The 27958-nt window shown below is 39.3% G+C and overlaps 1 protein-coding gene across 2 annotated transcripts; it reads right to left on the bottom strand.

The window, feature by feature from the left end:
- Positions 1-5435: 5435 nt before the first annotated feature.
- atad1a (ATPase family AAA domain containing 1a) lies at positions 5436-26440 on the bottom strand. 2 transcript variants are annotated; one of them, XM_044110035.1, is made up of 10 exons: positions 26056-26440; positions 18358-18558; positions 17884-17982; positions 17630-17750; positions 16617-16817; positions 15961-16067; positions 15781-15870; positions 14788-14838; positions 14395-14567; positions 5436-10022 (listed from the first exon to the last, which is right to left on the bottom strand). In XM_044110035.1, the coding sequence occupies exons 2-10, from the start codon at positions 18529-18531 to the stop codon at positions 9893-9895; spliced, it is 1146 nt and encodes a 381-aa protein (XP_043965970.1). In that variant the 5' UTR covers positions 18532-18558; positions 26056-26440; the 3' UTR covers positions 5436-9892. The 2 variants fall into 2 exon arrangements, with proteins under 2 accessions (XP_043965970.1, XP_043965960.1); XM_044110025.1 differs by lacking the exon at positions 26056-26440 and adding an exon at positions 18953-19061.
- Positions 26441-27958: the final 1518 nt, after the last annotated feature.

The following is a 27958-nucleotide window of genomic DNA, read 5'->3' as shown; positions in this document are numbered from 1 at the left end:
TTTATTGTGATATCATTATCATATTAATCATAAGAAACACTGTATGAATATTTATAATATAACAACTGCATAATTACAGAGCATCTCTTGTTTGTAATTTAGAGTTGCTAAGGCAGAAGAGTAATTAAATAACTTTTTAAAAGTTCACAATTATGTCTTGACTGCTACAACAAACATTTGCTTTAGTAGCTTATGGCTACGGGGAAAAATTCACACAGTTTTGATCCCGTTATGTTTCCTACCGGAAAGTAAAACTTATTACTTTGTTGTTGCCTTTCCTCACAGACGAAAGCTCCACATCTGGTTTCCGTTTCGTTTATCTCCTAGCTTGAAATGCGAGAAACTGTGACATAAACATTGGAAATAATGTTGCATACATTTTTCTTTTTCTTTCACAGACACAGGCCTTATTAAGATGCTTCAGAAATGCAAATGAGAAAAAAGAAAGAAAGAAAGAGAAACACCCAGTAATGCAACCTTTTGAAGTAGGAGGTGAGGGTTATACAACCCAGACGAAGGCTGCACTCAGGTGGAGAGACAGGGAGGGTATTTTTAGATACACACTGTACCTTCGTCTGAGCCTGCACGCCTTTCAGCATAACCAATAAAAAAAAATTAAATAAATAAAGCAAGAGTTTGAATTTAGGGATAATAAGTTGCATCCTGTTTGCCACTGCAGAGCTCCCTCTGAAACACGATGCTTATGTAATGAGGCTTCGTGAGTTACCCAATACAGCTGTAAAAACAAAAAATAAAAAATAAAATGAATAAACAAAAAAACCCGGAGTGTCCGCCGACTACAGGACATCCTGCTGGGAAATGCGGCGGGGAAAACAGCAGCCACTCACTCATTCCCCCAGGCACAGTCGATCATGTCCGATGGCGGGCAGCGGAGCTTTTTGGAGGACGGTTGCAGAGTGGGGCCATTATACTCACTCTGCACCCCTCATGTTATGGGAGAAGAAAGGTTGAAACCATCGAAACGGCTCTGTGAGCTGCTGTACCGACAGAGTGAAGCCATGAGAGTCTTTGACATCTCCAGCCAGCTGTGATGTGTGGGAGAACCTCGTGTTTGCCGGCCTGCAGCTGGCCCCCACTGACTGATAACAGCAGGAATGGAGACTTTAATTTCAACCCCTTTTCATGAATTAATCATCAATAGCTTTATGAATGACTAATCAGTGACTCAGTGAAAAACTCAAATGAATCCCTATGCAAAGACTTCAGAGTTCTTTTTTTTTTTTTTTTTTTTTTTTTTCCTTATTAAAGTCTGAAGATCAAACATCTACTGCCTGTGCTACAAGCAGCAACCATTCTACATGCGGGGCCTTGAAAATGTATTCACATGCAACTCGTTACCATTTGCATTTTATTGAGAAGTAGAAGTAGATCATAATTGCGTAATAGAGGGGAAATAATACATGTGCTTGTTTAGTTTTTGATTGAGAAGTGAGAGGTTTAAAGCAGAATTAGCTCATGAAGTAGCATCTTGAGCTTTTCAGAAGTCACAGGTCAACACATTATTTCAAAATGAAAAGCTCATAGTTTAACACAAAAACCAACAAAAAAACCTGGCTGAGCTTTAAAATTAAATAAAAAGTCCCATGTGTGTGATTTCCCCAAGTGCCTGCTTTAAGAAAATCAAGAAAAATGGTCATCCTTCTCCTTCCATTTCACAGTTACACACTGCTTAGTGTCGGCATATTGAATAAATTCCTGCTAAAATGTATTGAAGTTTGTGTTTGCAGTGTAACAAAATGTGAAAAGTTGAAAACTTTGGCAAGACTTATCACATATCCATTCATTAACAGCAGCAGTTTCTAAAGCACAGCGCTCTTTGGAAATTCGTTGAATGAAATAAATAGTCTGACCTTGTGCTAAACCAGATAAAGGTAAAGTCAGTTTACCTCAGTCATCACACATTCTGGAGAGCAAGCCCAGAGAAGAAAAGGTCAGCACTGATAAGTCCCAACTTATGTTTACCTTCTTGTGGGGACACAGCTCCTGCATTTTGCAAGCTCCTTATGCTGCATCCAGTCTCACACACACACACACACACACACACACACACGCACACACACACACCTACACACACACACACACACACACACACACACACACACACACACACACACACACACACACACACGCATGTTTGCATGGCTATCTTTGTGGGGACTTTCCATTGACTTCCATTAATTTCTACAGCCTAAACCTTCCCCTCATCCTAACCCTAACCATTACATACCCAGCTCTGAATCTAACCAAAACTCAACTCACACCTTAGTCCTAAACCTGACCCCTGACCCAACAGCGTTTCTCCTTGTGGGGACCAGGCGTCGGTCCCCACAAGGAGCAGTGGGTCCCCACAATGTAATATGTGTCAGAAAAATGGTCCACACAAAGTATTACAAACAAACTCACACACACACATACATACACACACACCGTTAGGTTTGGCTGTGACTTTTGGTCAGAGTGTTCCCCCGATGGCAATGATGCATGATGTGGTGCATATCAAGCAGGAGGAAAGGTCCACCTCTGAATCCTTGCAAACACTTTTAGCACAAATTTGGAAAAACTGTAAATGTTCCAACATTTCTCTCTGACATTTATAAGTTATGATTGAGAAAGATGCTCTGTGGGCTTTTTTATTTTTATTTTTAGAAATATCCAGCTGGGGAATCTTCTACTCCCACATTTTAATGTTTGATCAGCAAAGAAAGCAAACTGAGTTTTTTTTTTTCATTCTAACACATGAATACGTTTATTTCTGTATGAGGATATTGCTATGTTCCATGATGAAATCCTGTTCAAGCTCACAACCATCTAATTTAGTGATTCTAAGATTATTTCTGATGACACTGTGATATTGTTGTGTGCATCGTCTTTTGGTCCTTTGGCAATTGGTCACTTTCTAATTGCCAGCTGCAGTTCAAATGGATTAAGGTAAATAAAGCTGTCTTATAAAGCATCCATAATCCATGTAGCGTTCCAGATTTCATCATCTTATAGAAAACAGTCTTCAGGATATGTTATTGGGATGTTGACAGAACGACAAAGTAAGAAATAATTGTGAAATTACAGGAAAAATGACATGTTCTTCAAAACGTTTTAAATTAAAAATCTGAACATGTAATTGCACGTATTTAACCTTGCACTCGTTTTTGCAAAATAGCCCAGGCTCGATCAGATCGGGTGGACAGCATTTCTGAAGATCATTTTTAAAGATTTATGATCTATTCTGAAATGAAATAAGGTCAGGTCCTCCATGTAGGCTTGTGGATCAAATGCATATTTCAGAAATTTATTTAAAAACAATTACCGGTAGATTTTTTTTTTTTTAATTGGAAAGAAATGTTTTTAACAATGGTTTTGTCTGTTGCAGATAATCAATCAATAGGGTTAGCCCTAAATGTCGGTTTAAAACTCTGATATGAATGGTAGGATTACCACATTTAGACCTGGTTATGACGTCATCTAAAGAGAACCAACAGATCCGATATCAACAGACTACAGCAGCCTGATGTTGGAAAGTGGCCAGGAGTCACTTGAACCCGGAATGAGCTATTATTAACCCAATCATTGGCACTTTCACTAGATAATCAATGTAAACCCGGCCAGATTGTTTTCCTCATTCAACCTGCAGGAAAATGCCTTCACATCATACTGATGAGCTCAGCAAGACATCTATCAGAAACGTCACATTTAAGTCTGGCTGTCAGCAAGTGAGAAGTGGACTCATTGAGCATGCACGGCTTTTTGAGAAGCACTCACTGAGCTGCAACAAACAGCTGCTGAAAGGCGGAAAAGGAGCTGATCAGGGCCGACTATGGCTTACTAATGCGTCCCCCTCAAGGGGGCAGAAACCGACGGCAGCAGCTGGAGAATTTCTAAACAGTTTAGAAGAAGTCTGAAAGTCCAAAAAAAGCAACTTTCCTCTGCTCTCCAAAAATGAATGAAAGCAGCACAAGCTGCATTCCTTCCTTGCTACACAAACTTGCAGGCCAAATTAACGCTGGGATTAAAATGTCCATGCCACACCGGTAACACCAGCGTTTGCTTTATGCATATAAACTGTATTAATGATACTGACTTTAAGTTGTGATGTTAGATTAACTGATGTTGGCCTTCTGAGCATTTTGGTTTACAGCAGGTTTAGAGACGAGATCAAAGTTGGCAAATTTCTCATTGATTGGCTGTCATCGGTTATTGGCAGACCAAAACTGAAAAGTCCCCAAAAAAACCAGAGTAGATATTAAAAATGCCTAAAACTGTAACATCTGCCACTGCGTTCAGTTTAGATGCAAGTCCAGAATCTGATCTCTGACACCAAAACGAAGAACGCCTGTTTAAAGAAAACCTACTGCAGCTTGTTAGACAGAACAAGGCCTAGACTCTGACTTAGCCCAGAACTTTCCATTTGTCATTTCTCTACCACTCCTCGGTAGAAGTACTGCTACGTTCTTGGTCACTGTCTCATTTCAGACCCAGTTCTGCTTCAGCTTGAATTATTTCAGAGATAGTCTAACATTTTTTATCATGCATCGTCTGATAACACGGTAAAAGTCACGGTGGATTCCATGATCTTGAGCTGATTGGTTTTGTTGCAGAAAAGTAAAAAGAAAAGAAAACTCATATATTATACAGATTCATTACACAGAGTAAATTTGGTGATCATGGCTCACAGATAACGAAAACCCAATTTTCAGTATCTTGGAAAGTTAGAATATTGGAGGAAAAGTTAAATAATGGAAACTCGTGGTATCACACCTTAATCAGCTAATTAACTCAAAACAAAGTTCCCTGAGCTGGTTGTTCAGAGCTCTGTTTCCACGCCTTTTTTATAGAAAGTTGAATGGAAGGAAAAAGTGTGGTAGGAAATGTAGCACCAGCAAAAGAGGATAACCGCAGCACTGATATGGGTGTTGAACAAAATCAAGTGAAGGATTTGAAGGAGCTTCACAAGGAGTGGAGTGAGGATGGAGTCAGAGCATCAAGAGCCACTAACCAAGGCCGACAAAAGTCACATTCCTCAAGTCAAGCCACTTCTGAATTAGAGATTGGACTGTGGTCCAAAGTCGCTTTTCGGAGAAAAAGCGACTTTTTCTCCTACTGTATGATCCTACTGTATGACCAAGAAATGCAGATCTTGGTCTGCATTTCCTATGCAAACCAAGATCCCAGATTCTTGAGGAAGAGGAGAGAGACTGAGGATCCACGGTGAGTGATAGTTGGGAACTTTCTCAACTCCAAAGTCAAAGCAGCAGGAAAACTTTGGATAATTCATATTTCGTTTTGAAAATAAACGTTTTGGAGATGCTAGTTTCAATTTCTAGCATGACTTGGCACCTGCTGACACTGCCAAAGGTACCAAGAGCTGCTCAAGGGCTGTGCTTGGTTGGTCAACAAACTCACTATTGTCAACAGGAAAATGACTGACTGATTCACTTTATTAATCCTGCATTTTGGAAATCGACATTACAGTAGCAAAAAAATACACATGGTGATAACAATAAACAAAATCACAATTAGCAGTAATGCAAGATAAGAGATGTATACATATATAAAAATATTGCACAAATGAAGACATGTAAGAGACGTGGCTTAACAAGCTATGCAATGGAGGTCTCATAGACGAGTGGTAACAGAGCTAGTAGTGGTAATAAGTAGTACAAACATCCAGAAAACTGCAAAACAGCTGAAACAGAGTTCCTTTAAATCAAGGCTTAAACCCCACCTGTTTAGTTTCCTTTAATTAGTAGTAAATCAAACACTGATGAGCATGTTTGATGATGCCATTTAACAAAATGTAACGTTTACTGCCTATTTTGTAATTGATTGTATGATGCTTTTATGATGTAAAGCAGTTTGAACTGCCTTGTTGCTGAGATGTGCTATATGAATAGACTTGACTACAAATATAGCAGCAAATATAAGCAAGTTATTGGTGCTACATTACTAGTTGTAGGTGTATTGCAGTCTGATAGCAGTTGGTATGACTGACCTGCGATGTCTCTCCTTCCTACACTGTGGATCAGTCTGCTGCTGACGGAGCAGCTAAAGGATCCTACTGTATGAGACGGTAGGATCCACACGGGATCCTACTGTATGAGACGGTAGGATCCACACGGGATCCTACTGTATGAGACGGTAGGATCCACACGGGATCCTACTGTATGAGACGGTAGGATCCACACGGGATCCTACTGTATGAGACGGTAGGATCCACACGGGATCCTACTGTATGAGACCGTAGGATCCACACGGGATCCTACTGTATGAGACCGTAGGATCCACACGGGATCCTACTGTATGAGACCGTAGGATCCACACGGGATCCTACTGTATGAGACCGTAGGATCCACACGGGATCCTACTGTATGAGACCGTAGGATCCACACGGGATCCTACTGTATGAGACCGTAGGATCCACACGGGATCCTACTGTATGAGACCGTAGGATCCACACGGGATCCTACTGTATGAGACCGTAGGATTATGGTCAACTGAGAGGAGTTGACCGTAATCGATTTTATCCTAGCTAACGTTTTTCTCTCGCCCACCTCCTCAAAGGAGACCAGAGAATAGTCCAAAACTGAGCCGGCCTTCTGACCAGCTTGTTGCGTCTCTTCCTGTCCCTTCAATCCACAGCGCACTGACGTCCCAACCAAATCTTGAATGCAAAGAAAAGCACATACTTTACTATGAAGGGCTGTACATTTCTCTTTAAAATATCCTATGTACTATTTGCATTTTCTGAGACACTAAATTAATTGTGTTTTTAAGCCGTTATTATTAAAATTGCAAGAAAGTGTTGGAATATTTAACGCCACGTGTGATGGATGTGAGTTCTTTCTAAAATGAGTGACAGAAATTATTGAACTTTTTTTTTGAGACGTAGCTTTAAACCTCTGGAGGAGTGCAGCAAATGTCACGGTTGGACAGCAGGGAAATGGTTTGGGGGTTGTCCCATCAGTTCCCAAAACCATGCACACAGAAAAAAAAAAAAACTTTGTAAAAGCGCACAGAGGGTCAGCGTGACCTTGCTGGACCGCGCACAAAGTAAAAAAAAGTTGTGTGGTCTAACTGATCCCATCTCTTGAGACCACAGGAGGATTAAACATTAAACAGTTTAGTGCCTTTATTTAAGTTCAAACACATTTATATCTTACCGTATACAGTATCAACAGAAGAGAAAAAAACCCCACAAATAAATCACTATAATAATTCAAATGCGCTCGAAGGATTTCACACAGCAATTCTTTAAAAATCAAACACTGCGATCATAGAAAGTTATTACACGGGTTACATTGTGAAATGGCAAAACTAGTATGATTCATTTCCCCCAACAGAATTTAATAAATATAATTTACACAACATATTTTAATATTTCACATCAAATACATACACATATTCCGACAATATTTAACACATGATCCCTGTGTGAGGGATGTGGAGCGTCTGCGCTAACTGATGAAGGACCTGGTCAGTGACATTGCACTGAGAGAAAACATTTAGAGATTTGACTTAAGCTTCACAAGCAGCAGCGGCTCACATGGCGTCATCTGACCTTTAACTGTCACCTGAGGTTATTTAATGAAGAGCAACAGATGGCTCAACATCAGTGGATAAACCAATAAGGGAGCGACAACACAGCATCTCATTTGTTTCCCACTGTGCAGTAACACGGCTCAGAGTAAGAGTGGGTCGGTAACGGCTGCCTCGGCGACAGGATGGTGAATCTACAGCGCCACCATGAGGGCGAATGACAAACACGGTCCAGCTTGCTCAGTGGGTGCCAGATGAAAACAGCTGCATGACACCCGCAGCAGACCCATTTTACACACACTCTGACCAGATGGCCAAAGATAAGGCTTCAGCTGACAGAAAGCAAAAAACATATGTATGGCGAAAAAAGGAAAAATGAAACAAAAAAACATATTTAATGATCTGACAACTTGGTCTGAAAGTTTAAAGGAGAAAAGCAAAGAATCCTGCTGTTGCTAAAATATTGACTATTCTGGTTCTAATACTAATTTCTTTACCATACCATGTATGTTGTATATATATAATTATTTTTGGTGCGTAAACACGAGCAAATAAAAAAAAGATCCTTAAAAGCACTAGTAGTTTCCAAATAAACATGCTTATTGCTGTTGACCTTTTTCTTCCATGAGGTTCTTTACAGAGTAACACAGGAAGTATATCCAGCTGATATTAGCTGCTTAGTTGGAAATTATCTCAAGGACATGAGGTACCTTGTTGAAATCGGAAGAAAGTGAGGCTGGATTTGACTCTGACAATTTTTTAAATCCAGTCTAATAACTGTTTTTTTTTCTTCTTCTTTTTTTTAGCTGTGCATATGACAGCTGAAAAAGCTTTATCTACATTTTTTTTTTCTAATTTAGCCAATGAATTTTTTTTTCCTTGTGTTTTATTTGTTTTATCTTGCTTAAATATGTGTGATTGTAAACTCTTAACGGTTTTTGATTTTTATTGACAGCACTTTGAACTGTCTTGTACAGAAATATTAATTAGTCAGGCTATCTGCTCAGGTGGCCAACTTAGCATCATCTGTTAAACGGACATGCAGCTCATGTTTTTGCCAACTGCAGTTTTAGAGAGACTGTGACAAGACATCGTTAGTAAATCCAACTACTGTGGTTTCATTTTGTGCACAAAAAGGTTTTAATAGTAACTATTAGGCTGTTATAAATTCCATCGCATCGCAGAGTGTCAAAGTATTTGTCTGTGGGAAGTACAGCAGTGTTACCTCAGTGACAGTGGGAGGTAATCTTTCAGTTTCCATTTCAGTGTCTTATGTTTTTTTCCTGAAGCTTCTCATCAAATATTTTATTTATTATTATGATATTAAGCCTTTTTACAGCCATGTACTCAAATGTAAATAATTGAGTTCCTCGTATATTTCGATGTTGCCGTGGTTCACATTATTGCTGATTTTCATAAAAACCAAGCGCACTTTTCACTTAATTATAATATCTTCCATTCTGCATTTGGCTCTATTTTTATTTCAAGTTAAAAAAACTGCACAAAGGCAGCTTTGAAACCAAACTATTAGACGCTTTTATTGTGGCTGAGGTCCGACCAAAAATGAATATCCGACGTATTTATTTAGATTAAAACTCCTCAGGAGAACAAGTTGTACGTCTCAAATGCTGGTTCTCAAATTTGACCCTACAGGTATGGATTTACAATCTAAAAACAAAGACGTAACTCTTGGAAACAATTAAAAAATAAAGTGTTATGTAATCCACAAACAGAAAATATGGATCAAACTCCATGTTAAGATTATCTTTAAAAACATTCAGTCACTGCACTTCCCATCCAACTTGGTGAGATAAAGGGCTAGGAATTGGAAATTAAGCCAATTTTAGATCTGATCTGTAAACACCAGTACAGAAAAACATTTCCTCGATTCATTTTTTTCAAGGTGCTTTTGCTCTCAATCTGACAATTTAGAAAAATAGGGTTGATTCAAAAGGCCACTGTGCCTAAAGGTCACCTGTTAATCAGCTGCTCCTTTTCAGATGAACTCTCAGAACATTTCATGGCATTTGACCTTCTATGAAATATTAATTATCACCAAAACACGCTCCTAGACAAATGGAGATTGACAGTTCTCTCATGCATTAAGCTAGCTGCTGGAATTGCACAGTTCTCATTTATTGTGAACTGTGCATTGATGGGTGGGTGGAGAAGATGAGGGTTATGCTCACTACTGTATTAACAAGGCCTGCAGGATTCTACCAAGCCGAAAAACTGGATTTTTGTCTCTTGCCTTTCCAAAGGCACCTTCCTTGTGGTCTGCGTTCAGAGCTGGAATGCGCAGCCACTAAAAAGGTGGGTGGGGTCTTCCTAACAACGGCGCTCAGTCCAGAGGAACCTCTGCCACGACGGGTAGGGTAGCAGCTGTGGCCTGCTTGGATTCCTTCATCTTATCGAGGCCGAAGAGCAGGTCCAGCTGCGTCACCGGCCGCAGCCGATCCTCGTCAACGGGCCTGAAATGGAGAAAGGTCTCAGAACTTCAGCATAAAATAAAACAAGCATCAGTTTTAACAATAAACTTTTTATTTTTTTTATAGTAAGTCACAAATTACAACAACCTCCAATGTGATTTACAGCACATAACAGAGGATTTGAAAGACAGTCATTAGCGATGCACGAGTTAACGGCTTTAACATCAATATCGGCCATTTCTAAACCTACTGGTGTTGCTCTCTCCACTCAAACAAGGCAGGTACTAATAACTGATGGTTTTGTCCGTCTTGTTGCCGTTTGTGTTCCTGGAAGGCGGGGTAGAGGGCGGTCATGCAGTATTTGATTAGTAAAGCAGCAAATGACTGTGGGATTGTCAGCAGTATTCGTGGCGTAGGTGTTTTTTTTTTTTTTAAGTGTTGAAAAGATCTATACGTGTAAATATTGGATAGCGGTATCGGCTTAATTTTTCTTTTCATATGAGTGGATTCAAAAATAAAAAAAGATTATAATCATACGTAGTTTCAAAGTAAAAAAAAAAAGGTTAAATTGCCAAAATGTGGCGTGTATTTGTTCCATTTCCTCTCCAGTTACAGCTCCAGCTTTTTTTTTAGTAAATGTGCATCTATCAGTTTTTCTAAAAACCTTTTACTTTTTTGCCTACTTTACAATTTTCTACATATAAATAGTTAAAAGTCACAGCCCGTCTGTGAACAACATTTCTCAGGTCTTGCCAGAGTTAATAGTTTAGATTTAGGTCCATACTTTAACTAGGCCATTCTAACACATTAATATGCTTCAAAGTTACATAATTTATTGCAGATTTCACTGGTAAAAAAAAAAAAGAAGAAGAAGCTCTGCAGCATGATGCTGCCACCACTATGTTTCACCATGGAGATGCGCGTTGAGGTTGTGCGCGGTGTCAAGTTTTCTGCCACACTGAGCATTTTCTTCCATGCTGTGTCCCCCAAACTGCAAACACAAATTCTTATTGGTTTTTGTTAAATTACATCTCTCTTCTAGCCATGTTTCATGTTCTCAAGAAAATTACATGTTCAATAAATGTTGTAATCCTGAATCTTTGCGTTGATAAAGCAAACTAACTTGTAAATGTGCCATTTTCTGTGAATGCTCATTTGACACCGCAAGCTTCTCGCTGCCATAATGGAACGCTCCAAGTATGGAGCTCTGAAAAGAAAAATAGTTTTTGATAATGCGTTTCTTCATCAGGGGATTTCAGTGGTTGCTTAGCAACAGTGTAGAAATGACTAACACAAACAAGGTCTTCTAAAAGCCGTTTGCAAAGTTAAGCAGATCCATTTGGCTTAATGACTTCCAGAACTGTGTGATGCTGATGTTTTGTTTGTAGGCAGTCGAGTCACCATGTTAATGGAGGCATTAATGAAAATATTAATGAAAAACAAAAACTTTTTGAGTGCAGAAAAACACCAAAGTTGTCTTTTGATCAACAGCAACGGCACCAACTAACGGTTGATTTAATTTCCTCTTAAACAAGGATGTTAACTTGTCCCACTGATGTGAGTATTCAGCATTTTCTCTCTGCTGTTCACTGACCTGAGATCTGCTAAAATGATCTAGTCTCAATCTTAATCAGTTTGAAAATCTGTGGAACGAGGAATACAATTTGAGCTGGGCGTAAACTTCACATTTATTTAGCCAGACAAAAATCATTGCTTAATCTTTTATTCCTTTTTTTTAGTCCCTTGTGCATCAAGCCTGTTTTTTCCACTGAGACAAAAACATTTGGAGAATGGAGGCTTATCAACAAGAGATTAAAAAACAGTTTTTGGCTCTTGTTGATAAAAACTCCAACAGGTATGAAGAGGTGACATGACCAGCACCCCATCCATTCAGTGGTAAAGGAATAAGCAGCTAAAACGAGACGATGGTGGAACCAGACTGAAGCTGGCAAAGCCAGCAGAAACCAGTCAGAAACCATGGCAACCCACCCTGCCTACTCCAATTGGTCCTGTCTGGTAGCTGTCAATGAAATAATAAATACAATTTAAAAACAGACATAAAAAAAATTTACTTTATGACACAAACCTAACTTTTATTTCTACAAGTAGTAACAGAGGATCTTTAGTTGGAAAAATCTAAGAGTTTTAAAACATCAAAGCAAAAACCAACAGCAGGAAATCAATTTATTCATTAGTCTTATGTTCAATAAATCCAAATCAATTAAATATGTAACAAAAATATTTCTCTAGTAAACCACATAAACAAACATTGTTAATGAGACATAAAGTACTAAATGGCAACTACATTTCATTTGCTTTTAAATGAACAGGGAGCTAAAAACGTTCATCCTTCCTGACTTTAGAGCTTCATATTCTGTGGACTACCAACTTATATCACCAATCAAAATCTTAAACATGAGGGAAGACAAAGGTAAATGCAACGTAGCAACAGAATGGCCTTTTTAATTCCAGTTTCATTCAACTCCTTTTAAAATCAGATCGAGTGTTATCAGTTGATCTAAAGTTTAAGAACATATCTGAAGCCATGGTTCGATGTGAAAACAAAACAAAACAAAAAAAAAAGACTCTGAAACCAGTGGCCCACAACTACTGAGAATCCCTTCAAAAAGTAGTTTAGACAGGCTTGATATGAGTGTTTTCTGTCCAGGTGGTAGACATGGTTTCAAATACTGATTTCAGCAGTGCTGTTCTGAAAGGTTTAGGGCCGTTTTTAAACAAGCACTTGGAATAAGTGTCTGCCTCTCTGGAAACAGCTGAACAACAAGCCGGTGTTGCTGCCGAGAGCTCAGGCTGCCCTCCACTGGAGTACAACGCTACAGACTGGCTGTTTTTCTTTTTCACAGCTTTTAGCGCTGAAATTTTTTAGAGAATCTGTATCTTTAAATACATGGATTAAGTTATTAATTGTGACTTAAAGCTTACAATTAATACTGATATTAAAAACAAAGTATGTTTTGTATTGCACTGGCCACTTTCATAGCCCCGTACAGTATTTGGATTTAACGTTCACATTTGATTAAATCTGATTTGACTGTGATATTTTTTCTTCAGTAAAACATCATTTCAGTTATTTGTTAAAATTCCTGGATGAAATATGTAGTAAGATTTTATGTGCTGGGGTGGATATTTATCGGATCATTTATCATTTATTGTCAACATTTTTTCCTACCTTTAAGGGTTTTGATTGATTGTCACGATAAATTTAAAACTGATAGTGAATAAAATTATAATAATTAATAATTCCCCACTGTTTGTTCCACAAGAGCATCAATAAGTATCAGTAAATTTGAAAACATAGTTAAATGCAGTAACTTCTGCAGTTTAGAGATGTAAATTACTTCTTTACGTTGAGTGTCCTGAAGAAGTCTATTTCAAATGCAAATGATTTTGAGGAACAATATTTGTTTTCTAAAAAATAAGTAAAAATTTGTTGTTTTTTTCCCAGAATGTTCATTATCATGACAATAATATTGTAAACTCCTATTATGTGCTGGATATTGAAATAAGCTAGCTATTTTCTCCTTCATTATACTTACATTTATTCCAGGCCAGTGGTTTTAAAACCCAAATAACTGCTGGTATGCTCGTGGTGTTGCTGTGTTTTTTATCTTTTTTTTTGTTGGATTTGCTACAATTACGCTCAAATAATAAAAATAAATTCTAACAACTGCATAGCTACGATACATCAGCTTTTACAAATCATCCCATTTCACCTGCTACTTTACAACTCCTCAGTCAGTCGGGTGCCATAAATTTCAAGTCATAAATAACTTCAGCTTTGCAGGCTGCACAAGAATAAACAGTAACGCGCCAAGGAAGCCGATCCGTCTGTCTGTCCTTTTTATTCATCGGCGTGTGGGAGAGGGTCTTCCTGTATTCAAACATCTCCACCGCACTGCAGCAGTTTGTTTTCAAACGTTTTCAACATAAACGTGACAAACAAATGAAAAGAAAAGCTAGCCAGCTGTAATTTATCGACATGAAATTCATCTTCCTCTAATTGAAAGGCAGGCTCAAGCTGTCAGCAGCAGGAAGCGGGAATGAAAGTGGAGTTAAGAGAGAGGAGAGGATAATTAGCTGCTGCTGCTGGACTCCTGATCTACACATTACATTTTTTATTACTATCATTACTTTCGCAAGTGGTTGAAATGAACAAAACTAACCCAGTCCTGTCACGGGTGTAGTTCTTTTCTGAGCCTAAAAGACGGAGAAATCTCGTTTGCGTACTTTTCATCTCGGCTGTTGCTTTCATGGCTTTTAGCGCACTTTGAAGACTCCAGTTAACCTTAAGCATGTTTTCTTACAAAATCTGATTCACATGACTGCAACGCACGAATCACACGATTGTTGGTATGCATCGTTACGACACGTTAAGTGCAGGTGTGAGACCTACCCTTCCTCCTCCTCGTAGCTCTGCAGCTGCTGCGCGATCTGCCTGATCTGCTCCTTGCGGACGAAATCCCTGACCCGGTACATGGCGGCGTCGCGGCAGAGCTCTCGGAGGTCGCTGCCCGAGTATCCGTCGGTCTTCTCTGCAATCTCCTTCAGATTTATGGCATTGCTCAGCTGCGCGGGACAGAAGGACAAACGCTGCTGTGAAAATTACATCCCGTTTGTCGCGAGGCCGTCCTGAGGCTATGTTTCCGTCTGTCGGTGAAAAGAAGGCTATAAAGCATAATGGGATTTATTTTTTTACATAGCGAGTGGAAAAGAAAATAGAGCCGTGACAAAGTGACTTGAGAGACTGGCATGATGAAAAAATTTTTTTTTTTAAATCACAACTCACATTTTCTCCTGCTAAAATCAGCCGGAGGATGTCTTCTCTCTGCTTTACGTTCTGCAGAGACAGAAGCACAATGTTAGTTTTGGGTCATATGGAAAACATTGAACTAAACAAATACATCATCAAAGTATACGTTGTCATGCAAAAGTATTTTAACAATCTGAACTTTCCCTGTATTTATCAAGTTATAAGCACAAACTTCAAATTGTATGTGGTTAGAATTGCAAACACAAGGTAGCACATAATAGAAAGATGGAAACGTAATGATCATTTTACTTCACAGTAAAAAATAACTGAAAAGTATGGATGCAGCATTCAGTCCCCTTTACTCTCATACCCTTAAAAGAAGTCCCCTAACTACTAAATAAAGAAGAAATGAGGGCTCAGCGATTTGGCTTGAAGATACAATCTCAATTTGTTTTTTTCATACCAGTTCTGATTTCAACTGAGTTTTTTGGGTTTTTTTTCTCACGTTCTTCCCTTAAACAGAAACTCAAACTGACAGACAATATTTTCAAAAATACGGCTTTTGTTTCAATCATCCCTTACATGACTTGTATGATTGAGTATTGGGGCCTGGTTACATGGACACTTTGTTTAAGTACAAGAATTATAAAATTAGCAAAATATACACGCAATTAAGACTAAAAGAACAATCATCGTCACATCAATTATAGTCCCACAATATTACTCTTGAGCGACATTCCCGCATTGCAACGTGTTACTTTAGAACACCAGCCACATAAAGAAGTGTGATTTCTATCACTAAACTGCGCACGACAACTGTATTTTCATATTCAGTGGTATTCATTTATTGTTGCTTTCAATGACCAGTGGAAAAAAATGTCAAGGACACGTTTGCAGGGTCTTAAACTTTATTAATTAGAATTTATCGTGGCAACAATAAATCGAAATTCTTATCATTATAAGGAATTTATCATGATAAACAATAAACAATACAATAAGGACCCACCCCAAGTGCGTGTGTATACTGACCGGCAGGCCGACATAAAATGTGGCAGGCATCCTTCGCAGAATCGCCGGATCTAGATCCTGCGGCCTGTTGGTGGCTCCCATCACCATCACCTGCAGGCCCACAGAACCACAGCCGCCCATTCACACACTGCGCCTTTAACACAGAGGATGCTTCTGCAAACTGAGGACGCCTAACTTTACCTGGGTGGTTAAAGAAGTGTCAAGGCCATCCCACAGGCTCATGAACTGGGCCTTCATCATGGCTGTGGCCTCGTGGTCCAGACTGGAGCGGTTTCTTAGAAATGACTCTGAGAGACGAGACGCGGATTAATTTCAGTAAACACTGCAAAAGCATAAAATGCTACCAAGTATTTTTGATCTAGTTTCTAGTCCAAATATCTTGAAATAAGACTAGAATAACTTGAGCAACTTTTAAGATGGATACAAGAGCTTGTTTGAGAAAATATTTCCTTAATATTGATGGAAAACTACTTGCTCCATTGGCAGATTATTCTAATTATCACAAGACATTTTTTCCAGTATATAAGTTCTAAGTAAAAAATAAAATCTGTCAGCAGACCTAGTACTTTTTCATCAATACTAAGGAATTATTTACTTTAAACAAACCCATATATCTTGCTGAAAAGTTACTTGTAAATTAGTTTTGTCTTATTTCAAGTCTAATAAGATATTTTCACTAGAAACTAGACAAATACATTTGATAAGATTATGTGCTTTTGCTTTGCAGCTCCAAAACGTGAAGAATGAAGTACAAAATGAAAAAGAAATTGACGTTCCTCTTTAGCTCTTCTAATGACCTCAACAACCTAAATGTACCAAAGTGGCGCACAACTCACCGATCTCGTCGATAAAGATAATACAAGGCTGGATTTTGATGGCCAGCGAGAAGACGGCGGAGGTCAGTTTCTGCGACTCCCCGTACCACATGTCTGTCAGCGTGGAGGCCTGCAGGTTGATAAACTTGCAGCCCGAGGCTTTGGCTGTTGCCTTGGCAATCATGGTCTTCCCACATCCCGGAGGACCAAACAATAAAACACCTGTCAACAACAAAAGATAAATCAGAGGGGGGAAAAAAATTAATAAAAATCAGCTGAAGGATTGAACTAAATTTCCGCAGCAGCTAAATTTAGGGCTTGAGCCAATCTGGGTTCTCGGTGTGCCAAACAGTGAAATAACCCCACACACCTCCCTCTACAATTCATGCACTGTTGTCACAATGTACATGGACAACTCTGGTCATTTGATAGTAAGGATTCAGGATCTCAGAAGGATTATAAAAGGAATTCAAATAGCTTAGTCATTGTTTTGAACGTCTAAGAGAACTTGGAGAATGTTTTTTTTGTGACCGAATGTCTAGTCAGAACTGAGTGACTAGAAATACTTGAGAAGTAAAAGCTGAACATCTACTGTTGTACATTATGAAGAAAGGTGTTTTAAGTAGCTTTTCCACTTTTCAAATCCTTTATAACTTGATAAAAACAAACAACGTTTGCTCAGAAGATGGCTCCTACTTTAAATCTTTCCATAGAAAACGGTTGTTTATTATATGGAGGTGTAGAATACGTGGGATCAGACTCTATGTTTTGCAAGCAGACTAGGGATAAAATCAGTAATAAAACTAATTCCATCTGATTTTATCATAGCAAGTTATCTGCATTAGAATATGTGTTTTTGTGATAGTAGTGGGCTTCATTCATAAACAGCTGGACAGCAACAAGGGCAGAGAGAGAAGCTAATAATGCCGGCTACGGGAATCGTAGCCTCTGCATATGGTGCACCTGCTCTGCCACTGAGCCATGTGGTGACCCTGGAATATACTTATTATTATTTTAAATGTACTTTGGGTTACCTTTAGGAGGCTGGAAGAGTTTAGAGCCGGGTAAAAGGTGTCTTTTCTGAAACGGTAGTATAACGGTGTCCTGCAGCTCATTAATGATCTCATCCAGACCAGCTATATCTCTCCAAGACACCTGCAAAAAAAAAAAAAAAAACACAAAAAAAACATAGAGTCAGTGAAAGCGCAATGATCCAGAAAGATTAAAGATTAAATTAACATATGGCTTCAATAATCCCTGCGCTACAGAAACAGAAGGAGAACTTTACCTTGATAGTTTGGGGATCGACTAAGAGAGTTGCGATGTTCATCTCATACTCAGTCAGTGTGATGCCCTCCAAGCCTATTCTCCTCATCAGCTCCTCCGCCTGGAGTTGGGATATGCAAGTCAGATAAAGACAACAGGATTCCAGAGTTGACAGTATATGGTGCGTTGTCAAGGTTACAGTGAAACAGTCACACCATTGTAGCTATTGGTACTTCTGGTAAAGACGTACGAGACGAGAAGATGAGAATAAGATTGAACAAGAAACAAACACTCTGTGGGATTGTAGTGAAAGAAATGGTGAATACATGGAAAATCATATCCTCACTGTTAATCATTGCATAACTGAACCTAAATTTAACATTTGAACATAAAAAAAAATCACTGTGAGGTTATATTACTTCAAAATGAATGTACGCATCTTTAGGCTTTTTACACGTCTTTATCACGTGTGTCTGGCACCAAATGACTGACATACCCGCTTTTTGGCCTGGCTTTTCTGCTTGGAGGTGGGGTCCATCGCCTCCACCACCCATTTGATGCTGTAGTATGTGGCAGCACCAAAGACGCTCAACCTCACCAACATGCCAATCACTTCATTCCTGGACAAGGGCCGCAACAGGGCGTCTCTGGGCAGATCCTTCAGCAGCATCTGTGCTGGCTGATGTCAGTCCATTGGCTGGAAGAAGAGGCGGCGAAAAAGCCGCAGATCGACAAAGAAATAAGTAGAGTTAGATTAGATGTGCACCATTAGAGCGTGATTTGGTCATTAAACTCATCTTACGTGGGGTGTATTATATTGTGAATTGTGTATTTAAGCGTAGCAGTTTATCAATAAAGACTTCAAATACAAACTTTGCCAGTTGTGACAGAGATTACATTAACTTTATGCTGCGAAGGACATTCGTAGGTTAGCAACTCTCGGTACGAAAAAAGCTTCTAATGCGCCAAGTATTACTTAAATACCGCGAATTGTTTCAACCCTGGAACTATTTATAAAAATAAAATATTTTATGCTTTTACATATAATTTAGTTTATTCGTCAAGACCAAAAAAAAGAGAGATAGACTTACCAAAACTGAAATGAGCAATGCTAGCAAACCTCACTGACGGCGCAACTGTTTTTGTGGCTCGGGTAGGAACAAAAACCTTTGTTCCTGAACGCACCTTTCCTTGACAACCGCTGGATGGCAGCGCTTTCACGAAGAACGGTCACACGTATCAGCACCACGGACAGCACTTTCATTAACGTCACACATTATCTAAACACGGTGCTGAGGTGGTAGCACTGTTGCCTTGCAGCAAGAAGGTCCTGGGTTCGATTCCCGGCCCGGGGAGTTTACATGTTCTCCCTATGTCTCTCCGAGTACTCCGGCCACAGGCTCCCTAGGTGTGTGTGTGTGTGTGTGGTTGTTTGTCCTGTCTGTCTCTGTGTCAGTCCCTGCGACAGACTGGCGACATGTCCAGGGTGAACCCCGCCTCTCGCCCGGAACGTAGCTGGAGATAGACACCAGCAACCCTCCCGACCCCATTAGGGACAAGGGTGTTAGAAGATGGATGTTGATGAGAAAAACAAACGGAGAGCGGATATATGATTTCATAAAACAACACTACCAGAGCAAAAGTTAAGACCACCTCTGAATTTTGAATCACTTGTCTTTTAATAAGATACAGTTATTTCTGTCCAGTTGTTGCACTAAAAGCTTGTTGTAAATACAATGCTCTAAAAAAAATTTTAACTTTCAAATTCAAATAAGAAAATTAAATACTAAAAAATTCAACAGTTTTAAGAAACAGGGTAGCCTCTAACGGGCTACCTGTACTTGACTATCCACTGACTTCAACTAAAAAAATAGGAAGTTAATGTTGTAATGTTAAGTTGTTGTTTTTTACATGTGAAATGTAACCATATATTAAGCCCAAACGACATAACATTTGTTATGGATTTTGTGCTTTTATGTGATTGTACAGTAGAAGGAAAAACTCATATAACGGTAATTTAACTTTACTTCTTTGGGGAATAAAATCTGAAAAGTGTGGCCTGCATTTGTGTTCAGTACCCCTAAATCGGTATTTTGTAGAACCAGCCACTGCAATAACCACAACCACGATTCTTTCTGAGTATTTTTCTGCCAACTTCACAGATGTGGAGACTGACATTTAAAATGCTGACATGTCTCTAAACATCCATTTGATAGTTTTGCAAATGGATGAAAAATTCCAAAAGCTGCTTAACAATTACAAAAATGGTTGAGATGTTGTAATGTAACAATAGTGATTTATTCATTGAATATTGAGAAAGGTATAAACACACTTTGTCATGACTTTGTTTAATAATTGCACATAAAATACATATTTTTTAAAAGCCAATACTTCTTTCACATTGCTTTTATGAGAACTGTCCCGCTTATGCTTTGAATGTTGTGCAGATGGAATAATTCTTGCTTTTATTTATTTATTTATTTATTTTTTCTTCTAAACGTTTGGACAGTTGTTTTGATGTGTAACCATGGCAACGATGTGTAATTTTCACTGAATGCTGATTAACATGTATAAAGTTCAAATAATTCCGGACCTACAGCCCTAGAGCTCAGAGGAGCTTGAAAGTAGGCGGCATTGATGAAGAGCAGAAAGAGCAGAGAAAGGAACGGGAAGTCCAAACCGTCTCTTTCATTGATCATAAAGGGCGGGGATCATAACCTCGACTCTCGCTGCCCGGCTCTCAAAGCACATGGCCAGACAGAGGCTTAAAAAGGAAAAAAAATAACCGACTGTGTCACCCAGCACACCTAGCTGTGAAATATCAAGATGCCTGACTCGCTTTCCGTCAGAAACAAAATGCTCGATGGAATAAAAATGTTTTGTCCTTTAAATCTGTCAGGGGCGGGGTATGAGTAATTTTACCGTTTTCTGTAAATAAATGAGGAATGCTTTTAAGATTTTGCCAGAATATTGTGATACTTTTACATTTATACACCCCTTTGAATGGTTTGCTTTGTTTCCTAAATGTGCCAAAAGTTGTTTTTTCCCCCCCCTTTTCTATATATCCAAGTTCTCCTCTAACTTGTCTTTGTGAAACATGGCGTTATCACTTTTGGACCGAACATATCTCTCAGGAACATCTGTAGATCCCTTAAGAAGACTGTGATTAGACACCAAGCATTCACGAATGTCCTGGGGATGGGCTACATGCAAATCCACCCCAATGTGAGATAGCATATCTGAAGACGTAATCTTTGTTTGTCTTCCACTCCTTTCCAGCACTGTCTGATAATGAATAATTCAGCCTTTCCTAACATCAGCCCACAAGATAAGCCTCTAACAAATGGCCCGTTTTAATATGCAATTCATCACACGGGGGGGACAGAGGGATTAATTGTCACGGATTGTGAACTAACGACCACATGGAACTTTTTACCAATGCAGCCCAGTGGAGAAAGAACAGCAGAACAGAAAAAATTGACTAGATTTTCAGTGCATTAGGGAAAAATGTCTTTTTTATTTATTTATTTATTTCAGCCTGCAGAAAAATAACCATCTTTTTAAGGCGGTAAATGAATTCACCACAATGGATGCAGGTATTCCATCCTGTGCCAATACGCTAAATGCAGTCAAGTCCACCGTTGTTCTGCAAAACGATACACACGCTGCTCCTGCAGACACCTTTGGCTGGAAAAAATGCTTCATAAAAAGCTTTTAATCCTTCTGTACTGCAGAAGCGAGTCCCAGGAGATAGCAGCCTAGAATGGGACCATTTTGATGAGGCTGGGCATGAAAGCACAAGTTTGTATATCTGCAAGGAACAGCCTGGCTCTACATTCCAGCAATGCCTGTAGCGCCTTGCCTAAGCAACCGTTCTCAGGCAGGTGGGAGTATAAGAAAATAAACCGCGCACACACATTTAGCTCCCCGTAAGCCTCCCTCTACTGTCACTGAACCTGAAGTAAAACTCAAAGCTGAAATATTTTGCATTTTGAAGCTGCATAATGTTGAGAAAATGGTCTTTGTGCTGTTAAAATTGCTGTAATGTGATTTTTGAGATGTATTGTTGAGACTCTTTGTTAGCATGACAACCACTTTTACTGCTTCTATTTAAATGCGTTAAAATGTTAAGCTTTGGATATGAAAAGAAAATGTGCTTTCAACCCTAGGATGAGACATTAAATTACAGTTGTCACATTTATTATCTCGTTTGTACAACCTTCTAAGATCTTAAATATTCCCCCTAACTAGTGACATTTTGCTCATGCATCCAGGCCTGTAAAGCTATTAGTGTATTAATAGAACTGCAGTCGCATTGCTAGGCTGACCAAGAGCTTTAAAATTGTCCTATGTGGGGTACGATCACAAATTAGTTTTTTTAAAAAGTGAATGTTTGGATGAAAGCTGATTCGGAAAGTTCACTTGTCGTATTTTAGCAAAGTCATCCACAGAGATTTGATGCCACCACTTCAGACTTGCTTAGTCAAAGAAATCCCGAATCTGACTTTGAAATCTGTCTTCTTGTGAATGAAAACAAAACTCATGCCTCATACAGGAACTCTGCATAATTCATGTTACCGGCTTTTCTGGTAGTTAGATCCTCAGCAAAACAACGTAGCTACTGTAAGACACGACAGGCCAGCCTCTTGGCCAAGGGAAACCGGATGCTTCTGAACTTTAACCTTGCTGACCTCATCAGCTTCAAGGTGCGTCAGATGACAGGCTGTTGGAACCAAACTCGACAGAACCGGTCTGATGTTGCCGTCCTCTGCGAAAGTTTACCACCAAACAGGAAGTTGGTGCAACCCTCAGACTCAGTTCGACTTTTTTTTTTTGCAGCTTCGTTGTCATTTTCATGGTTTTTAGTAATGTCACCTGGCCAAGGAGATGTTTGACAGGCCTTTAAAAACAATTGCCCAATTTTTATTCCTTACAATCATTTAATCGACCTTCGCTGTTTTTTTTTTTTCTTTTTCACCTTTACTGATTTGCAAGGAGCAGGAAAAGGAGTCTGACAGAAGCAAACATTATTGTCTCACTGCAGCAAAAGAATTAGACCACACAGTGAGGCGTCCTTGGGCCTTCTGCACTTTTTGTTCATTCTGCCAAGGTAAGTCTTGTGAGTCTCCAATCCAGTGCCACCGCCAGGGGAAGGTGATTACAGCTGTAGTTCCTGACAACCCTTCCAGACTTCACCATGGTTACTGAAACACTGAGAATGCACCAAGAAGGGCTGCAAAAAAAAAAAGAAGAAGAAGTGATAATTTGTTTTCTTCTTTCCCCTCCATCACCTTAGACAGGTGAGAGAAGACTATGCATTCCCAATGGCACGCCAGTCCATGCATATATATTGGGCTGATCTCAGATCTCTAGAAGAGGAAATAACTTTGTTGTGCGCGGATCCAGTGGGGTGGAAATTCATGATAAAATATTCCGGAGGATTTATTTATTTATTTTTTTCTTTCTACCATTTCGGAAATATTTCACAGGCATGCGTTGTTTTCCTCGGCGCTGCCGCCGTATTTTTGTGCTGTCAAGTAGGCTTTGTCAGCGGGCTGATAATGATGGCAGTTTGCAGCGAGTCGGTGTTTAGTGGCAGTATGCTCAGCATCTGCGAGGATGACAGTGGGAAGTAGGAGCCAATTATGGCCTGAAACAAAGCATTACATTGCTAGAATCAGGAACAGTGACAGGAGGAAGGAGTCAACTCGCAACAGCGTGGTATTAGAAAACACGGAAACGCCTTACCTAATGCGAGGAATGAAAACGTCATGTTAAATTTAGGAACAGTCATTAGTCAAAATATATACATATTTTTTTACAGCTTCGAGATAACACTGAGCTAACTGTTCACTAAATGTTATCCCATGTCAACTCAACCAGATGTTTGTTCTCCTCATTAGCTGCCAAATTTGTCGCGCCCCTCCAGACAATGTCACCGTCACACAACATTGAAGGACAACTTGGAAAATGTTTTTCTACGTATTTAACTTGCTTGATTGCCGCCCATTCAGAGCTAATTTTGCAACGTCACTGAATGGTCTTACACCTGCTCCCTATTGGACAATTTCAAGTAAAGTTTAGTTTTACATTAGCTGGGCAATTCATTCCATCTGGTGAGATATTTACTGTTGAAATAAAATGTGACGTTCCAAGACTTCCCTGCTTGCTACAGCGGTTCTGGAATATTTGCATGAGTTGTTATTTTACATTCCTGTCCAGGGTGAAGTCCACCTCTCACTCACTGACAGATACAGACACCAGCCTGTTCAGTGATCCTGAACAGGTTTAAGCAGGTGTAGGTATGATTTCTTTTACCGATATGAAAAGGATTGCAGGATAAATGGTGCTTGATTAGATAGTCCAGGAAAATATGTACCTCTTTTTTTTTGTTATGATCAGAATCCAAAGAATTTAAAACACTTATTAGAATGTGCACTGATTTATATTTTTTTTTTCAGAGTGTAAGAATTTGAAAAGAGAAATTTTCTTTTTAATCTTCAGCACCTACGCTATTTATAACTCTTGAAATTTTTCACATTATTTTACATTACACCCAAAAACTATACTATATTTTTGCTTAGATTTTATTTCGCAGAGCAGCAAAACTGTGAAAAATAATCATTTTTCACAGTTTTGAAAAAACTTAAATAAAACTTAAATAAAACTCTGACGTGTGGCACTTATTTGCATTCAGTTTGTCTGGGTCAGTATTTGCAGAATTTCCTTCCACTGCAATTACAGCTAAGAACTGAAACTTCTGACTATTATTTCTCCCCAGCATCGCTCTGGGCGGCAGTCGTTTTCAGCCTCTGACAATTTTTCCTTCAAATCCCGGCTACTCATCCTCACAACGTTATGACTGATCTGTCGAGTGTGCGCTTGGTCTTCATGATCCTGCTTGTTTACCGTTTTTCTATTAAACATTCACAAAATGGCTGTATCAGTACAGAGATTTTGATATTCCACACTTCCCTGACGATTACCTGTATTTTTGAAAGTCATGTAACATTTTTCTTCAACTTCACAAAAATGTCTTTTGTTTTTGGCCCGTCACTCAAAAATGTGTGTACAATGCTAAATCTCACCAAGTAATTTTTGGTCCATTTTCCAGTGCAAATACGTTAGTAGGCTCGAAATAAGGCAAAACTAATTTACTAGTAACTTTTGGTCGAGTTATAGGAGCTTGTTTGAAGTCAATGACTTGAATTGACAGATTATTTCACTTATAACCCTTACAAAAAAATCCCATGAAAATCACATGTGACTTTCACATGTGGTTCACACAAATTTTACATGTGAATAATGTGAATCACATGTGAAAGCACATATCCACATGTGATTCACACATTTCCACATTTTTTGTAAGGGAAGATATTTTTCCCATTTTATAAGTGCAGTAATGTACCAGTGGATCTAGTGATCCATCATCAGAATTATGGAATTATTGACTTAAATCAGGTCAAGTCAAAGTTTATTTATATAGCACATTTACAACAGCCTCAACTGACCGAAGTGCTCCACAACAAACACAACATCACAGGTAAATAAATGATAAGGTGGAAATAAAATTAAGTTTAGTAAAGAAAAAATAATTAATAAGGCAAATATAAATTTGGCAGAGATACCAAAAGCTAGTAGTGAGAATAAAAACCAAACAATATTGAATTTTAGCTGCGGCAATTTTCTTCCATCCTTTACCTTTTCCCTTTAACTGCTGTTGAAGGCCGGGGACAATAGATGAGCTCCTATATCTTGCTGAAAATAAACTTGTGAGTTAGTTTGGTCTTATTTCAAGCACATTAAGATATTTGCACTAGAAACTAAACCTACAATATTTGATAGGGATTTTTTTGTGTGTGTGTTTTTGCAGTGTACTACATTAATATGTGTGGCTTCATTGTGACAAAATATGAAAAGGTGGAGGTGTGAATATTTTTGCAAAGTGTTATATATTGAGTAGCATACCCCCTTAAATCATCATTCTTAAAAAAAAAAAAAACCAAAACAAACAAACAAAAACAAAAACAAAAAAAACATTTTTAAGGTTTTTGTTTCATTCAGTGGGTGTGAAGGTTTTTACTTAAAAACCCCTTTTATGACTTCACAGAGCTGGTTGGGCTGTTCCAGTCAGGAGCTCCAATCTGTGACCATCTCAAATTAACAAGGCTGCTCTATGTTCATATCCACTCACCACTGCTGTGAAAAGCGGGACTTGTCTCTGTAATCTTCTGGCGTGACGTATTATGAAAGGTGCAGATGAAATCGAAAGGAGCCGCTTCAGTCGCCCCCAAAAACATTTCCGATAAGAAAAGCTCCGGGGGAAATCAGGTAGCGAAGCTGCGGCGGGTTGAGGATGACGGCCGCCCTCACGCTGGCTTCTATAAAGCCCGGAAATGGCGGCGCCCCTCCTCGTGGGGTGGATGTTTAAGTCCAGAGCGTGTCCCGTTGAGTGAAAACAATTGGCTAGTTCCAGGTCCAATTCATCAAAGTGACAGTGCTTGGCCACATGGAAATGAATAAATAAATAAAAAGGAACACATTCAGTGTGCGGCTAAAGAGGAGCCTGCTGGGTAGACGCCGTCAGAGATTGGCTGTCAGAGTGTATACCATCCAGGCCTTCTGGGTAAAATGACATCCACCAACGCTGGAAGCCATGCGGAAACCGCAGACAAATGATGTTTGACGGTTGAAATATTAATTGCAAATAAAATAAATAAATACATTCTTCACACCACTCACTTTCACTTCAACTCTTGTCTGATTGTGGAAAGATAAAAGCTACTTAGCATAAACTCACGATTTTAACATTTTCTTCTCCTTTAGAACAAATTCCTTTAAGCTCATGTTGCCTAGGCATAATGTCTATGGCTTGAAAATACATGTTAATACATTTTTGGGATAATAATCTTTCAATACAAACAGGTAAATAATTGAAATTGCCAAAACTAAGTTCTTGTTCACGTTCCCTCTAAATGCCTTTGAATGAAGCCTCAGCTAATCTGTCATTCGGTGAATTCAGCTAAGCAGGACAAACTGTTTTCTTCTCCCTGCGAGGACCAAAAGTTTTCCTTCCTTGTGATTCTCATTCAGCTGTGTCGCTTCATTCCTAGAGGAGGATCTGAATCGTAAACATCTCTGTGTTATCCGATCCAAATTCTTCTTTGGCCTGGAGACGACTGGCGGTTTGGGGGCGCCTGGGTTTTTGCTTGCTGCTCAGGCAACCGTGCTGATTCTCGCTCATGCTTCCTATTAATCAATCTTAATCACCCGTTGGCCATTTTATCCTATTAATTTCGTGATGAAATGATAATTGATGGAGGTGGTGTGGTGCTTTCTGCAGTAAACAGAGATTCCTTCAGGACTTTCGGCTGTGTCACCACCTGCATTTGCAAATGACAAGAGGCACGTTGCCGTCACAGGGCTGCAGCGCCCCCTAGAACTACAATCTAGTCTCAAGGCGCCTGTTTTGGGAATGCAGAGGCAACATTTTCATTAGCTGACAAGTAGTGGCAGGTGTTTTTATTCCCTGTAATACATAGGATATAGCCTGATTGTCAAACCTTGTAATTTCTAACTGTAGTTAGAAACTGGGCTCACGTTCTAACAACGCGCAAATTTCATTCATCGTAGTGGAAGAAGAATTTTAAGCAAATGCATCACGTCTAGCTTGAGGATTTTAAGTATTTTATCGACAAAGTATGAATTAAAAGGCCTTATTTCACACACCTACCAGTCTTTGTTTGCAGAAATCCCCCCACATTTACTTTTTGCTGTCACAGCCACAAGGAAACTTTTTGACTGTTCATCCATGAGCGGGGAGGCGGCGGTTCGAGGCTCAGCGCCGAGCGGATCCTGCTCAGCTGGTGACAGCCAGATTTATTTTCCCTCCCAGCGCCGGAGCTCAGTTAGCGCTCAGCTCAGCTCAAACCCCCCGGTGCTCTAGCCAATCTATCAAGTCCATCAGTGTTTCATGTAGCCTGGAGGACACTGGCTCAGAGCCCGAATGAGCTCACTTTTCCTCCTCTTCGTCTTTCTGCCTCTGCCCCTCTGGAAGGCTATAGAAGCCTGTCTCTTCTCAGACAGGATGTGCATAT

This window comes from Gambusia affinis, linkage group LG03 (genome assembly GCF_019740435.1).
Source record: "Gambusia affinis linkage group LG03, SWU_Gaff_1.0, whole genome shotgun sequence".
Classification (NCBI taxonomy): domain Eukaryota; kingdom Metazoa; phylum Chordata; class Actinopteri; order Cyprinodontiformes; family Poeciliidae; genus Gambusia; species Gambusia affinis.
The sequence above is the reverse complement of the archived record's forward strand: the minus strand, read 5'-3'. Positions and strand labels throughout refer to the sequence as shown.